Below are 17,451 nucleotides of genomic sequence, written 5' to 3' on the forward strand. Positions count from 1 at the left end.
ACAGTCTAGAGGCAGCACTAGCATTGCATCGACATTCTCCATAGATGAAATGCATGTTAGCATATTCCCGAGCAGTATAACGATCCTGCATGGTTTCGTTTACTAATTACACAATCACACAGGTATCGATAGTCCAGAAAAGAGCCAAAATTTAGATCAAGTCCAATAAGCCAAGTCAAATTAACAAAAAAATCCGAAAAAACCAAAATAGACAAAACACGATATCAACACGAATACAGAAAGATGCGTAGTAAACGGATAATAGCAAAATACTGAGATGCGTTCGGACCTGATTTATTATAGTTATTTGATTGGTCAGGAAAAATGTCAAAGATGTTTTTAGCTTTGGCTTTACCGCCGCTAAACGCAGCCCTGCCGTAGCAAAGGTCTTAATTAATGACCTAAGATGCGGCACTACCTGTCTTACTTACACTGTAAAGGTATTTCTAAACAGGGAATACCCGTACAGGTAGATAGGGCGGGGTAGAAGAATAGCCTAGGGCCATGGTCACCCAATTTAAATAAATTCTTTAAATTTGCCTACTTTACGGGAACAATAATTAACAAAAAGTGAAAAATTAAAATTAAGAAAAAGTGTGCACTAATCCAATTTAAAACGTCGTATCAGAAATGGAGGCAGACAATTTGAACATTTGTTGGGACTTAAATAATCTTTTATTTCATTTATTTTGACTGTTAAATTAACTTCTTAGAGTAGCGGCGTACAGTTGACTACGTACTAAAAAAAAAAAAACACCTATTGAAGCAATATAGCAAGTATCTTACCATTTTAAAATCTAAATTAGATACGCCAACTTTTGAAAACACTTGCCAAGCAGTCAAGTAATTTTCTTTTCCAGGACAGTTAGTTAAATTTGGGAAATGATGGTCAAAATACACAATTTTCAACACAAGTTGTGGAAAAATCTGTTGTGTTTGAATTAAGTTTTGTAATTTATCGAAAGGTTATTTAGGGTTACATAAAAAAAAATTGTTAGGAAATTCGAAAATTTGTAGCCACAGTACTAAAAAGGTCAACAGGGATGGTCAATTTTTTTCGGTTTTTTTATGAATGCCTATAATTTTAAAAATACTCAAAATAGATTTTTTTTGTATTTTTTTTAATCCCTGAGCACCTGGTCTATTGCCCTTTATCGGCTTATTGTTGGCTTTTGGGACACCCTGTACATATATATGTATACAATATTTTTTCCTATCTAAATTTTTTTTTGTCTTGAAATTTTAGAAAAGTTTAGCTTAATTAAAACTTTTTTTAAAACATTTAAAATAAACATTTTGATTGAACTATTAAAATAAATATGCTAGAAAAGACTTAAACCAAACTTATTAATAATAAAATTTATTATTAATGAACTTTTATGAATGAAAATTAATAAAAAAACTAATGGTTTTTAAAAATCTTTTTTTTTTCTGTAAAAAAATTATTAACCTCCAAAATAGAATAATGCCTATTCTTAGCCTATTTTAAAATGCCTATGCTTTAGATTTTTTTTGTCATCAATCAAAATTTGGAAACTCACTTGCCAGAATTGGCGAATTCCCTCGACCACTCTATTTATAGAACGCCTGGTAGGGACAAAAGATAAATAAAGCAAAATATCATTTTGGGGAAATTTAACTCTATATGGACATTTCAATCACCATACAAGATATGATTTCAATGTAAAAATAAACAACATCTAAAGGGGCCTAAACAGTTATAGCAAACTATTAGAACCTATTTGCAAGTAAAGTACCCTTATGCTAAAGTTTTCTCTCTATAAATTTTATCTCTATTTTTTGTATCACTTATATTTTGGAAAGATAGATGTGGATAAAAATTAGTAACTCCTCGAAAAAATAAAATTTTTGCTTTATTGCTATCGTATATACTTCATAGGATAAAGCAAATCAAGATTTTTAATTAGAATTAAATTTCGATTGGGGATAGCAAGTTGTTTTGACCATGCTCTTAGACTTAAACCAGATAATAAAACAGTAAATATGATATGAAAAATTAATTTTTCAATCTTCTTTTAAAGATTCTAAGATCGTTTGTGAAGGCGCCAAGCAATTAGTAGAATATTTTGGTGAAATTGTAAGATCTGATTTCCTTCAAGTTCACATCAAAGGTTTTAGTCTTTCAAATATAACTCAGGAGATTAATTTCCCAAGTAGAATAGATGAAATTTTTTCTTACCTTGTGCTTGATCGCTCCGGATACCCTCGATGATTAAAACCGACAGCCTCCGATTTAACAACCATCTCAGGCGGTAAGGATTGGTATGGCTTACTACTAACTTGCTGAATTATATGGTCTGTTGGCCTCGTTTTTATTAGAGAATACCTCATGGATCGTTCGGGAATACCAACGTTTTGGCTAATGGATGGAGAAGACCTTTTTGCTTCGCCGGTCACTTTTTGCACTTGAGGTTGTGGTGTTTGGTGGCTCGATGTAACGTTGCTTTTTAATCTGTATAAGAAATAATTATATACCCAATAATTATTATTGATTTATTGTAGGTCATTTACATCTAATTTACTACATCCGCAAAACAAACTTGGTATAAGGATTTCCGCCAAATTTAATAAGGTGTAACCTAAAGTGGCTTTTGATTGATTTGATTAAAAAGTATTAGTAAATGACTTGATAGTTAGTTTTTTAAAGTAAGGAAGACGCTAGATAATTAAACAATTTAATGGTGTTAAATATCGAGTAATTTATAGATTTCGCCTTGAGTTCTTATATATAATACAAGCTTCTACAAATATTATAAGAACTTTTTAAAATAATGAAACATATTGCTATATTATCCAATGCAGGCTAATAAACCAACAACTAAACTATATGACTTAAACGCTATCTTTTTAGATGTCTGTGTTAAGGAAAAATAAAATAAAAATTACCAAGACTATAGCTAAAAGGGAGGTAATTAAAAACCGAATATTGTAGTGGCAGAATATTTGGTACTATTCCTATTTCTGTCAATACTAAACTTTAATATTTTTAGTGTATTAATTTCAATATGAATTTATATAAAAATTAGAAGAGTAGAAAAGAATGTAGGTGTACATTATTTCGTGGCAATTTTTATTATTAAAAAGCAATAGTTCTAATAGATTAATCTATATAAACATTATCCAAGAGTGTGTATAAGCTTCAATATACAAAAGAGCAAAAAAAATAATAAGAAGTCATAATAAAAAAACACGAGTATGACAAGGAAAGAAACCACTGACAAACAAGTTCTCAAAAAGTTATATACAAAGTGGGCTGTGTTCACACATCTTATAAAAACCATAGAAGAAAAAAATATAGGTCCAAATACCAGATGCTACTAAGTAAATGTTTCATAAAGTAAGATAAAGGTACTTAGGAAATGAGGATTACGTGAAACTTAAAAAGGAAATTAGTATGGTAACTTAAAAAAACAACAAATATAAAAACAAAAATAATTAACATTAGATAGTATTAAAACTAATGCTATATAACCTATAAAAATTCAGTACTTACCTTTCTGTAATATCTCCTTGCCATGAAGAGTCACACTCAGGAGGTGGCGGAGGTAGCGGGTCATCATTTTCAATTAACTCGTGCTCCACCACCATCGGAGGAGATGGTGGAGGTAGGTCTGGACTTGGTAACCTTTGTCCTTGGAACAAATCTGGAAATACCGCTCTTAAATTCGGGTTTTTTGGAGGCCGTTCTGGCGGTTTATCAGGGATAAAATCGTCGATGGATATAGCTTGACCCACTATCATGGGCCCGATCATAAGTTCGGTTGATAAGCTACCGCACGAGTTGCTGTGTTGGTGTCTTGGAGTGATTTTTCCATTTGCTATTAAGGTATACACAATTAGACGCTCTGGAAATCAAAATTAATTTCAACTTACTAATGTGATCGGTCGTTTTAGACTCCAAAGTAGAAGCCAAACTGCTCCTCTTTGAAATATTCCCAGCATAATCACTAGCTGAAGAAGCTCTCCTTGAGGGTAACGTTACTTTGGCCTTAGGAGAGGGTGGTTTGGGTACCACGGTCATGGGCTGCTGACTTTGAGTAAGTTGGGGCTCAGATCTCCAAGTATTTTTATTTGAGCTATTATTCTGCTGGTGCCTCTCGTAGAATGATAAGAGAGCTTTTTTTTGAATTGCCTTAAGAGTAGGGTCAGGAACTTTGTGTTTTTTATTAGGGTCTAGGTAAGAGTATTTATGTTGCTTTTCCAGCTCACTTATCCGGTCTGCTACTGAAAGGGCCGATTGCAAGGACAGTGATAACCTAAAATTAGTTAAAAACATTTATTAATTTTTTAAAAATAGTAGTAGAATTAAAATTATTTAATTTGAAGTAAAAATAGAAGCTAAGCAATAAATAAAAAAAATCGAGTTGCTAGAATTTGTTTTTTTTAGAGGTAGTAGCACTAGCGTTTTATTCTTTATAAAATTAATTAGTCAATATTGAGTGAATTTAATGCTATAGCTAATTCTCCTGGTTGCACTTAATAAATAAATTCTACCTAAAATTATCCAGATTTATTGAATTTATACAACAGGTAAAATATGTTCAGAGTTTCGAGACAGTATTAGTAGCAGTACTAAATGTTATCGTATAATTAGAAAATTAAATTATATAAATTAAGTTGATAGAGAATTATTAAAAAAGCTTTTAATATAATTTTTATTACAAAAGTCTTATCTGACTATCAAAGAACCCTTGTAACCACCAAGACGCTATCTGGGGAAAAAATCTAAACTCACAGCTAAAATCATTTGAATAAAACCAAGAGTGCATTTTCTTTAAATTTTGACACAACCCGTGGCACTTATGTATTTATTCTTAACAATTAGCCATTTAAAAAGTAAAAATAAGAATAAAGAGTTTAAAAATATATCTTTCACACATATAAAACAGTTTTATAATTAAAACTATTTTGATGATTGTAACAAGAATTTAAAATAATATATTTTAAACTATAGTGAGGAAAGAGATCATAGTTACTAAATATTTGACAGTGAACAGCCTACCAGAGCTACGTAGTAAAATACTTTATTAATTTACAAAAGATAGAATATCTAAATTTAAATATCCATTACTAAGTATGCTAAGGGAAAAAATAAATACGCTATAGAATAATTTAATAAATAAAGATTAAAATAAAAAATAGTATAGGCGACCGTGTTAGTTATGCCTAAACTATATATTTTCTATAAATGTTTTTTTTATTATTCCAAAAAAATTGACTAATAAAAAAATAGTACTAACAGTTACAAAATATATACCGTAAAACGGGGTGACTTTTTGACAAGCCGTTTAGTCCAATTTCTCGCAGAGAGATATTTCGAGTTCCAGAAATAGATAATTTTAATTGACTTTTTTCTTTCTTATATTTATACTTTATAATTTTATTTATTCTAATCTGCAAGAATATGAAGTTTTTGAGAAATAAAAAAGTTTTGTTTCGTCTTTTAATAGTTTTATTTCGAGCTTTTAATAATTTGTGGTTACTTTGTGACACACTCTTTTTGGCTTTATTGCTATGCTGGTAATATAATTACTTTACCTTTTATAGGTACGTTTCAGTAAAAAAAAATATTGTTTCACACAATTTCAACAGGCATATGTCCGAAATTGTGCATGCGTCTGATTTACATGGCTGTCACAAAGTCACAACTTGCACTGCTATCAAATTGTGTCAAGTATTTTGCTAATTATCTAGTATGACCACTTATTTATAAACAAATATATTGTTATTTGGTAAATACAAGACGCATGTTTAATATAAATAAACATAAAAAATTACATTTTAAAAAACTAACAGAAAATTGACAAAAAGTGTGAAATATGGCACAAATACACCCGGTTTTACAAGATAATAAAAATTTGAATAAAAAAAAATTGATAAATAATTTATAATTTGTGTAAAACTTATATCTTTATTTTTAATTTACCTATTGTTCAAAGTAACCAAAAGCTTGAAAATTAAAAAATAAATAAAAAAGTAAAAGATCCTTTATATTGCAACTTCGAATCAAATAAATCCTTAATAATAAATCCTTCTTTAAAATGATACAGCACAATTATTATAAAGATGCTAAGATATAAATCTAACCTTAATAAAATTGTATAGGAAAGTTAATAAAAAAATAATAATTATATTTAAAACAAATCATAAAACTATATTGAATATTAAAATGTAAAGCCTGTTAAAGACGACTTGCTTACTAATTAAATTAGCATTGTGTAATTAACAGGTAAAAAAGTTACGTCATAAACAATTTCGCGAGATTGCCGGAAATGTTATTGACCCACGGGCAGGATATTGCCTCATATCATTAAATATTCAATAACCTATTAATATTGCTTTGCTCTCATGGTCAAGGCAAGCCACTTTGGATCTTTTATAAAATTGTAGTAAATTAATGTCAAATTACAAGTTGCAATTACAATCTTGGAGTATTTGTATTTGATCTTTTTGTAATAATAAAGGTTAAGTGTTAAGCCTCAGATAAGTTTAAGCTGCTATTTAAAACTATTAAAATGCTATTTTTGTTTAAAGTCTGCAACCCAAACATTACGATTATTCACCATGATTTACTAATTATCAGGATTTTAATTTCTTATTGTAAATATACGTTAGAAACTACACAAAATTTGTGTGTATCACAGTTACGTTAATGTTTACTTTAAGGTTATGCATATTATCAGACTCTGATATTAAATTGGTTATTGTGAATTGAGATTTAAAAATTTAGAAGATGAAATTAAAAGACTCCAGTAAATATATAAAGAAACGAAACAATGAAAAAAATGCTGGGTGACTTAAAAGAAATAATTCATACTTTTCTCAATTCTTAATTTTTTTAAACTATTAGAAAATATTGCATTTGCTTAAAAACTTAACTTAAAAACATGTGTGCAGTAAAATTTTTTGCAGTAATAACTGAAGTGAATTAGGCCATGTATAAGTATTTCAATTTTTATTTATTAAAATTAGTATCTTATAATGTATAGCTATTTCTAGAAAGCTATGTTAATTCTTAAAGTTCTTAAAATTTCTCTAATTTTTTTTATAATTTCATTGATTAATAGAGATAAATATAAAATATATGTAAGTAATTTTATGTACTTAATGTACGTTATATACCATACAATTTTATGTAAGTAACTCAGTTAGTAAAGTTTCTTTTTTAGACTAAAAAAATTATAAATAAGTATCCAAGTGCTTCAATGGCAAATCATTAAAAAAAATTTTTGGAGTAGTAATATTGAAAAATTTTAAATTTTATAAAAATAAAGCTCTTTTTACTTTAATTTTTCTTTCGATATAGGTTAAATTTACAATTTTAATCAAAGTAATACATACCCAAATAATTTACAAAAAATTTCAAATAAATGAGATGATTTGTATATTGAATTAATTTGTATATAGAGATGATTTGTTGTCAAAAAATTCAAATAAATGAAAAATTAGTAAACTAACCAAAAGCTGGAGTTATTTGATTTTAACTGACGAGAGCTTATTTAAGTTCTATGAGTCAAAAAGAAGTATCAAAAATTTACAATTAACCTAATTGACATTTAACTTAATTGCGTTACCAGCTTTTATTACATTTTAGACCGTGATAACCTTAAGAAAGCACTGAAAAATAATATTGAATGCGCATTAAAAACATCATAAAATGTTGCAAAATGATGTCTGCCTCATATGCCTTTCTCAGCCTCAAGGAAAAGATTTATTTTCTTAAGAGACAATTTATACTAAACATTTTTACTACTAACGAACGAGAATCTTTTCCCTTTAATTTCCTATAAATTTTGTCCAGTTAAATTATTGTCTATGCATTAACGATTAGTTATAAGCTTATAAAGAAAATATTTAAAAATTTATTTAACTTAAAAAAATATAAATTATATACTTTATTTTGGAATTGTACAAAAAATTAAGTTGCCCACATTATTAAGGCATTTAGCTAAATTATAATGTGTTAAAGAAGTCTGCCTGCCAATTTAAACAGAATATTGGTGTCAATGGGATATATAGACATTCATATAATTAAATCATTGTTAGATGAACACACTTCGCATAATTTTACGGTTATGTAAAAAGAGGTGTACGTAGTAGTCAATTTATGGTAACAAAATCTTAAAATATAGAAAAATAATGAAACTCTAAATCAAATTATTCAGAAAATACATAAATAATAAAGAAAATAAGTAGAAAGTGAAGTAATAGTATAAGTTATATATTATATATAAAAATTTTTGTGATAAGAACATTCCTATGTCTTACATTAACATTTACCAGGTACTGGGTAGTATTAGTTGAATGTGTTTTACTGTGCAGATAACTATGAATAACGCCGAATTAGCTCAAATGCATTTCATTTATGGCCTTGCAGATGGAAATGGTGCAGAAGCCCGTCGAATTTATCATGAACGCTTTCCCGATAGCATATTTACACATCCTCCTAGGCTACGGCACCGGGGTGCTAAAATCAATGAGGATGTGTAGTAACCGTTCAACTACAGATGCTCCCAGGTTTCGGCACCGCGCTTTTCGCGATGTTATTGGTTGCTATTTTTCAAATTTTAACGTGTTTCCGATGATTTAAACAGCAAGAAAATCCAAAACAAAAATATAACTGATTCATAAAGATATATAATAAGGGTTTTTATTAATAATTTTGTATAAATAAGGAGGATACCTACCTACATTTTTTCAGGGAATAGGCATACTCGTACGTTTATCATACTATGTCCTTTAAAATAATTTGGTTTTAATTTTCGTTTTATGAATAAAAAATACATAATCATTGTAACGATAAGGGTAGTAAGATTAGGACCCTTTGGTGCTTTTTTAATTTTGTTCGAAATTGGTACATAAGGGATTTTGAGGATGCGGAATACACTTCGCCAAAAAAGTATTGCAATATCTAGACTTTTTCCATAAGATTCAACGTAAAAATATTTTTATTTAAATAGCTACTATATTACTTTAAATTATTAATATGTCTATTTTAATATTTGACCTAACAAGACAATTTAAAAAGAAATAGGTTATGAAATATCCAAGCTATAACTTAGACGTTAGCGTTATTATTTGCTGCAATATATCCTAAAGGGTGATTTAAATGAAATTTTTTAAGAAGACGTAAAATAATCGCTCTATATATTGTATGATGTACCGTGAAAATTATCACGTATTTTATAATTAAATTGTGGTTTATTAACGAATAAGATTTTGTTTAAATCACATATGTATTGCTTTTCTTTTAATTGCACATCATACAGGGCAATTATTTCATCTCAAAAAGTTTATTTTTCTTTAAAATTTAAATACAGGGTGGTTAAGTGGTAAGATTTTTACAAATGTTGTTTTTTTTTCGAATATTTCCGAACGTATCTGGATTTTTCATATTTTTTAAACGGAATTTTAATAAGCATTAAATTGCGCAACTTTGCCATAATTTACCCCTCTCTTACGGTTTGCGAAAACCCAATGATGATGCTCGAATTTGGGCTACCCTGTACAGTGCGGATCTTTAAGTTCTCCCCCCCCCCTCCCCTTCAATGTAAATGTAATGTAAATGACTCCCCATCCCATTTAAATTTATTTTTCTAGATGGCGCCCAGCCGCCATTTTGATTACAATTGTCAATTTTATAGCAAATGATAGTATTTATAGACTTATTGACTCATGCCAAGTTTCAAAAAATATATCATATAATAATATGTACAAAATTAATATAATATATCAATCAAATTAAAAAAAACCTTAATATAATATATCAATCTCGTAAGTCTCAAATCTTATGCTCTATCTTATTTTCTTGCTGTTTAAACCATCACAAACATGTTAACATTTTTAAAATAGCAGCAAATAACATCGCGAAAAGCGCGGTGCCGAAACCTGGGAGCATCTGTAGTGAAACGGTTACTACACATCCTCATTGATTTCAGCACCCCGGTGCCATAGCCTAGGAGGATGTGTAAATATGCTTCCCGATAGACAAATTTAAGCAGAAAGAACTTTCATAAGACTCCATGCCCATCTGTGTGAGACTGGATTTGTCAATGCTCATGCTGAGCGCGTTGGTAGACCGAGGGTAATAATGACGCCACAACTAGAGGAAGCAATTCTGCAAGCAGTCGAAGACGATCCGTCAACTAGCACGCGAAGATTATCGTTACAGTTTACCATCAGCCATGAAAGTGTTTGGAGGGTTTTGCATACAAATTTACTTTATCCATTCCACATTCCGCTGGTGCAAGCACCGTTGCCAACAGATTTTCCTGCACGATGGGACTTTGAAAATCCCCATGCCATTGGAGAAGGTGGATTCCAACAGCAGTTTTCCGTGAATGTTTGGGCCGGAATTATCGGTGATCATCTTATCGGACTGCACTTTGTCCCTCCTAGGCTGAATGGTGATACTTACAGAAAATTTTTAGAAGAAATATTGCCAGATTTATTAGAAGACGTACCACTAGCAACAAGAAATACCATGTGGTTTATGCACCACGGTGCACCTGCTCATTTTAGTCTTGTCGCTCGAAACTATCTAAATGATACTTTTGCTCAGCAATGGATAGGTCGGGGGGGGCCTCAGTTATGGCCAGCACGATCTCCAGACCTGAATCCTTTAGACTATTTCTTTTGGGGATATCTGAAATCGCTTGTTTATGCGACGCCAGTTGTGAATGAAAACGATTTGAGAAACCGGATTGTAAACTCTTCTCATGTCATACGCAACACACCAGGAATTTTCGAACGTGTGCGCCAGTCGATGGGAAGGAGATTGCGTGCTTGTATTGACAGTCGTGGTTCTCATTTCGAGCATTTGATTTAATAAAATTTTGATGATATTTAAAACTAAAGTAAGTTTTTATTATTTTTCACAAAAATTAAGCGATCGTATTTTTAATTGCTTAAATTTGTACAAATATCTCGCACAAAAAAAATGGTGGCGTACACAAACAACAAATAAATGTTAAATAGGTAACCATTTGCGACGCCATTGCATTAAAATTTAAACATCAAAAATAGCATCTTATTAATTTTTGTTTTCGGTCAAGTATGCGTTTTGCAAAAAAATTTATTTGAGGTTTTTTCTTAGTTGTTAAATAATAAACATGCTGGTAATTTGTCAGTTAATTTTAAAGCATTTTATTTTTTTTTATGGAGGCCCGAGACGTGTTGAGATATGATTTTTAATTATTTATTTCTAAACGAAATAAAAAATTCTATGTTATACGCAAAAAAATTAAGAGACAAAAAAGTGACAAAAAACGATATTTAAAAAAAAAATTATCCGATCAACAGTCCGTGGGCACGCCCCTGACATTTCGAGGCCAGATGTGAGAATTCCAAAAGGTACCTTATAAAGTGCCTGACAAAATGTAAAGATTTCAACAAATTCGGTAAATGCGTTTATGAGATATTAATAAAAAATCGATTTAAAAAAAAGTTTAGCACCCTGTATCTCGAAAACGAAGCATTTCCAACTTTTTTACTTAAAATATGACAAGGAATCACTCCTTAAAATTAAAGTCATCACTTATGTTACACCCTGTATATGGTCAAATTTAAGATTACTACTTTTTTTCTTCTTTCCTTTCTTATTTGCAATGTTTGCTTAACATAGTAAATACCTAAAGTTATAAATGCCTCGGCAGACATTAAATTAAATTTTAATGCACAATTTTATAAATACCGAAAAACAACTAGCAATAAAGCATTATAAGTTAATTTAATTCAAATCTTACCTATTTTTTGAATTACTATTTCCTCCACTGGATCCACTTTCTCCCTTCTTATCACCATTCTCATCTTGCATTCTATAAGTATTCACTGGAAACAACTTTAATTTATTTACACTATTATTCCTATTTTCTTTTTCCGACCAGCCCTCCTTATTCAGTTGCTGTCCTTCTTTGCTCATATATAAAACACTTTCAGAGTGGTGTCTCTTGGGTGTTTGTACACGGGCACTATGCGCAATTAGCTGACGTGATGATGAGGAGGAGGAAGAAGAGGCATTTGATTGGTTGGCAAGATGAGTGCAAGAACTACTGGCTACTGAGACATCGCTCATTGAACCTAAAATATAGAGAATAATATGAGAGGCTTATCAATAAAACCATAAAAGTGATTTAAGTTTTTTACGTTATTTATTTCGAGAACAAAACATCCTTATACTTTCTATTCTCAATAATAAACAATAACTATGGGAAAACCGAAAAACCAGATTACCTACTATAATTTAAATTAGATTTACAAGCACTTCTTGAGTAGGAAGGAGTTCAGCAATAAATTGCTCGATTTTGCCACAAGCCAATTCAGTTCAGCTCTTTTGTGGTCAGCATAATATTTAGCACCCTGTATATTGCTTATTCAACGATTTTTTTAGTATTTTTACGTAAAGAACCACACACATTTCGATGTACCGCAGGACGTGTTTGTGGCTAAGGTTGGTTGGTGGGAACAAATATTACGAGGATAGGTAAATTTATTTGGTGGCATTGCGTTGAGAAATGCTTTACAAATAAATAGTGTATTTATTAAAATATTTAATAGTCGAAAAATGTAATAGATTTTTTTTTAACCAAACTCAGAATAATTTATATACTTTTAAACGGTTAAATCTGATTTATTTAACTAACAATTGAACGCTAACACTTAACAATATTACAATTTGGCAACAACTAAAGCCCATGCTTAATTTAATTAATGATTTTCTGCACTTGAGCTTTTTAAGTTATTATAATAAAGTAAATTATATTATCTTTATCATATTACAATTTTCCTTTAAGAGTTTAAAATTTATTATTTGAAAAAACAACATGCTCATAAACATTACATTTTCGAAAATATAATAAATAACTAAAAATACATACAAAATTAGAAAAACAGAACGTATAAACACAATTAACTACTAAGTTTGTGCGTGCTCCCATTCAAAATATATAGATATATCAAGTTCAGATAAAATAAAATCTAATATTATGTGAAAAGTATAGTGATTACAAGCTAGCAACAATTAACAATAACCAAACAATTGCTCAATATTAATATGAATGATCCAAGTTTTTATTCTGTACTTGATCCTGGAATAAGGTTTATTTCTCAAATCAAGAAGCATCATATTGTAAATTTTTGGAGCTGTATAAATTAACGATCCTTTAGTAAAAGTAAAATTTGTTTTAGGAAAGGATAGAGAATTTTTACTTTGAAACCTGGTTGCCAAAGGCAATACTGGTCTACTTTTACCTATTTTATTATTACATAGTCTTGTAGTCTTGTAACTGAATTTACATAAATGTGATGCATCTGAAAAACTCCTGCCTCATTAAACAAATCAGTTGATGGGTACAAATTATTTTTAAATAAGCAAACTTTCAGCAATGCTTTTTAAGCAATAACAAGAGAATCAAGAGCAGATCTATAAGAAGCACCCCATACACTTATACCATAATCAAGTACAGACTCCGCTAGAGTTTTATACAATGACAAGATTGTCTTTTTTAACAAAGAATGCCTTAATATGTAAAACTTATACAACAACTTAAAATATTTTACAATATTGATACAATCAATTTTAGTGTTACACTGCAAAAATTGTAATTTTGACAATTAAAGTTATGAATTCTTAATGTAGTGTAACCTGGCAGACCAGCATTATTTTTGGCATAAAACATAAACTTTGTTTTGTCGGTATTCAAAGTTAGCAGACTGAAATCAAACCAATTTTTTACCCTTGATATTAATGACTCAGCTTTATTTTTGACTCCCTCCCAACTGCTATCTTTAATTATTAAGCAGGTGTCATCAGCAAAACATATCACACTATCTTTTGGGATAACTGAAAAAAGACCATTAATGTACAGTGTAAATAAAAAAGGTCCAAGCACAGTACCCTGTGGCACACCATACTTCACCGCACGTCCAGAACTCACTATTTCATTAATTTTTACCTGCTCTTGCCTATTTTCTAAAAACAATTTTAATAATTAATATAGTAAATCAATTATACCCAGATCATCTAGACGCAAAATATGGTGGGACACAGTGTCAAAGGCTTTGGCTAAATCAATAAAAATGGTCATGCATTTCGTACCCGAGATTATAACACAGACAATGTGGTTGGTTACCTTTATAAGTGTACTACAATAATTTTCCTTAAAGCCATACTGCTCATTAGATAACAAATAATACTTATTTATAAATTGAGTGAGTCGTAATTTTAGGCATTTTTTAATTAATTTACTAACTGAACTAGTAGGATAAATTGGTCTATAATTAGACGGTTCTTCCCTCCTACCAGCCTCGAAAAGGGCGATAATAATTGTGTTTTTTAAGAATATCAGGGTAAATGCCAGATGAAAAAATTTGGTTTATTAAGTAAGTCAAAGGTTTTAAGAGAGGTTTATAATTTAGTTTAATTATTTCATTAGAAATATTATCAATAATCCTAGAGGTTTTGAACTTTAATGAATTAATAATTTTTATAAGATCACTAGGCAGAATAGGGTTTAAAAAGAATTTATTGTTGGCCTTTATACTAGGAAAGTTGTAGTCATTAGAAATATTTATTTTGCTAGCCAAGTTAGACCCCACAGAACTAAAGAATTTGTTAAACTTCTCAGCAATTAATCGATCAGTAGTAAGAGAATGCCCAGCTGTACTTTTAATATGTTTAATGTTATTGTTGCCACCAGAAATGTCTTTATTTGTACATTTTTTGATAGTCTACTAGGAGGAAAAGAGGCCTTTAAAACAAGAAGCTCTAGCAACATTTAACACTTTAGTAAGCATTTTTCGATATTCTATAAATTAGGTTTTATAATCAATATTTAGAGGATTTAATGATACACGTTTCTTTAAATACTCCCATCTTCTTATTGAATTCAAAATGGTTGTTACCCAAGGTTTTAAAATTCTGTGCTTGCATTTGACATGTTTCTCAGAACTACATAATTTAATATGGTTATAGTTATTTTAATAATAAAATTTGAAGCACAAACATTTGATTTTTTTTCACACAAAACATGCTGCCAGTCTTCTCAATTAAGTCTTAGATTAAGTTGAGACTTATCCAAATGTTTAATTAGTCTGGACGCAATATTATTACTACTTAACAGAGAAATATTTACCAAAGTAGGAAAATGATCTGAGTACGCTACTGTTAAAACAACAGCTTCGGAGGTGAATTTTGACCTGACAAAAATGTGATCAAGACAAGTTAGACAATCACCCTGCTCCCTAGTACCAACAATAATTTTACTCAGAAACCTTTTAATGACATTGAGTTTAAATAATTATTAACAATATTACACCTTTTATTTAAAAGATTCAAATTAATATCACCACAGAAAATTTCTATTGCACATATTTGTCTATAGCTATGAAGATAATTCTCCAAGATCTCTAATTATATATAATGACAAAGATATAAGCCAGTAATACCAATACTAATACTATTTTTACCCAACACAGCCCTTAAGAAACTACAATCATTTACTTTTTTATTTCAGCACTAACAAAAAACTCACTTCTTATGTAAAAAAACAAACCCATCACACTTACTAACACAACTTTCTTTATAGTAAAGGTGATATCCTGGAATATTTAAATTTTGTGTTTTATGCTTAATAATATTAGTTTCTGATAAACCAATTTTGTCAAAGTCTTTATTAAGGAATTGAAGATATGTTGTAAGGTTATTAAAGTTTTTACAGATACTACGTACATTGATATTATTATTCATATCACATTGTGGTTTAATAAAGATCACATTGTGGTTTAATAAAGATAATAATAATAGTTAAATCATCATAATAATCAGTTTTATATTTAGAAACATTATCGCATAGAATATTTTCAGCCATTTTATGTTTAGTAACTACAATTGTTTACGCACCTGTAGAAGCAAATTATTACTGTTTAAGCTCCCTAAGAATATCCTGACAGTGGTACACACTAAGTATTTTAATGGGTTTGTCACCCTATTTCATCGTAGCATAAATACATCCGTTTTTACTCCAAACAAAACTATACCCTACCTTTTTTAACTTATTAGCTTCCTGTAAAATATTTAACGAAATAGGAGTGAAATGTTCATTAACATAAATATTGTTAGCACCTTAGATCCTACACTTAATACCATTCAATGCACTAGCCGCTTTTTTCTTTTTCATTATCTGATTCTTCAATTCTCAGCTAGACAGAGTTACTAGAGCTAAGGGCTTGTCTCATACGAATGATTTCAGCATATATATATTGCCTGATTAAAGTATAATTTACGCCGATAATTCTATTTTAGATAACTGGATCATAGCAAGCTATTAACGCTACTATCAACTATTAAATACTAAGTAGATTCCAAAAAGACCATAAGGATAAGGAGGGACCTAGTCTAAAGACATGTTGTGGGTCACTTTTTAAATAGCTGCCACTGCCATATATTTATATGTATGAAGTACTACTTAAAATCCATTATACTTCAAGTAATATACCTTCACATATGCATAATTACATATATAATACTCGATGGGAACAACACCTAGCTAATAAAAAAATATAAATTTTCATAACAAGTTTATCGATAGCATACCTCAAAATGGTTTTTATTCGATTGACGTGATTTCTTAAGTATGTAGGTATTCGCTTATTTGTCAAATTTATTTTGCCAAATCCTGGCCTGTATCAAACATGAGTATTTGTATCGTTGTTATATAAAGGCTTCTTTCTTTTTTTCTTTCTATCAGTAACTTAAAAAGGTATAAAACTAAAAATATTCATACAGCTATTTACAGATTTGTTTAGTTTAGTCTACTCAAAAAATTATTCTTATGATATCACTTTTAATTAAGTTCTATAAATATTGATTTTGTTAAGGTTCATTTAATAGACTTGACCAATTTATTAGAGAATTGAAGGTCGACTATAAGTTCTAGTACTGATTGTGTTTCATAAAATTTAACATTTAAATCTTGATGTATTAGATATTTGGCTAGAAATTTTAAATAAATCGCGACAAAGAAGGAATTATCTTTCTTTGAAGCTGAAAAGCAAGTTTCATTCTACCATTTCTTAAAACAGGGAGGAGTCAAAGGTTAATTACAGGAATTTTGACTCATCTTACACAAGAATTCTAAAAACTTTGTTTGGAAAAGGCACTCATAATACTTGTGTGATGCTATAAGGATCTCCTGGTCATGCGATAGACAGACAGGTGTAATAAAAGAGTTCTTTTATCTTTGAGTAATTTATTGGTTACAAAAGTGCAGGTCCATCTCCGATCATCTTTTACAAGATTAACCTACTTAAATACCGGTAAAGGCATTGGTTTTGTGCAAAGGTTGTTTACGCACTCATAGTTGCAATGAAACAGGTAGATCAATGCTCTGTCTTTTATCAAAAACCGAAAAAACAATAGTCTGCTGCAAGCGT

General features: G+C 29.7%; 1 protein-coding gene across 2 annotated transcripts in view; it reads right to left on the bottom strand.

The window, feature by feature from the left end:
• Positions 1 to 17,451, bottom strand: part of LOC126737691 (protein Shroom) — a 267,451-nt gene that overhangs the window by 113,918 nt on the left and 136,082 nt on the right. For both annotated transcript variants that reach the window (XM_050442804.1, XM_050442724.1), the window contains 4 exons: positions 11,766 to 12,099; positions 3,895 to 4,277; positions 3,515 to 3,839; positions 2,201 to 2,473 (listed from right to left, as the gene is read on the bottom strand). In XM_050442804.1, coding sequence (XP_050298761.1) covers positions 2,201 to 2,473; positions 3,515 to 3,839; positions 3,895 to 4,277; positions 11,766 to 12,099 — 1,315 coding nt within the window. The remainder of the gene's footprint in view (positions 1 to 2,200; positions 2,474 to 3,514; positions 3,840 to 3,894; positions 4,278 to 11,765; positions 12,100 to 17,451) is intronic.

This window comes from Anthonomus grandis, chromosome 1 (genome assembly GCF_022605725.1).
Source record: "Anthonomus grandis grandis chromosome 1, icAntGran1.3, whole genome shotgun sequence".
Taxonomy (NCBI): Eukaryota; Metazoa; Arthropoda; class Insecta; order Coleoptera; family Curculionidae; genus Anthonomus; species Anthonomus grandis.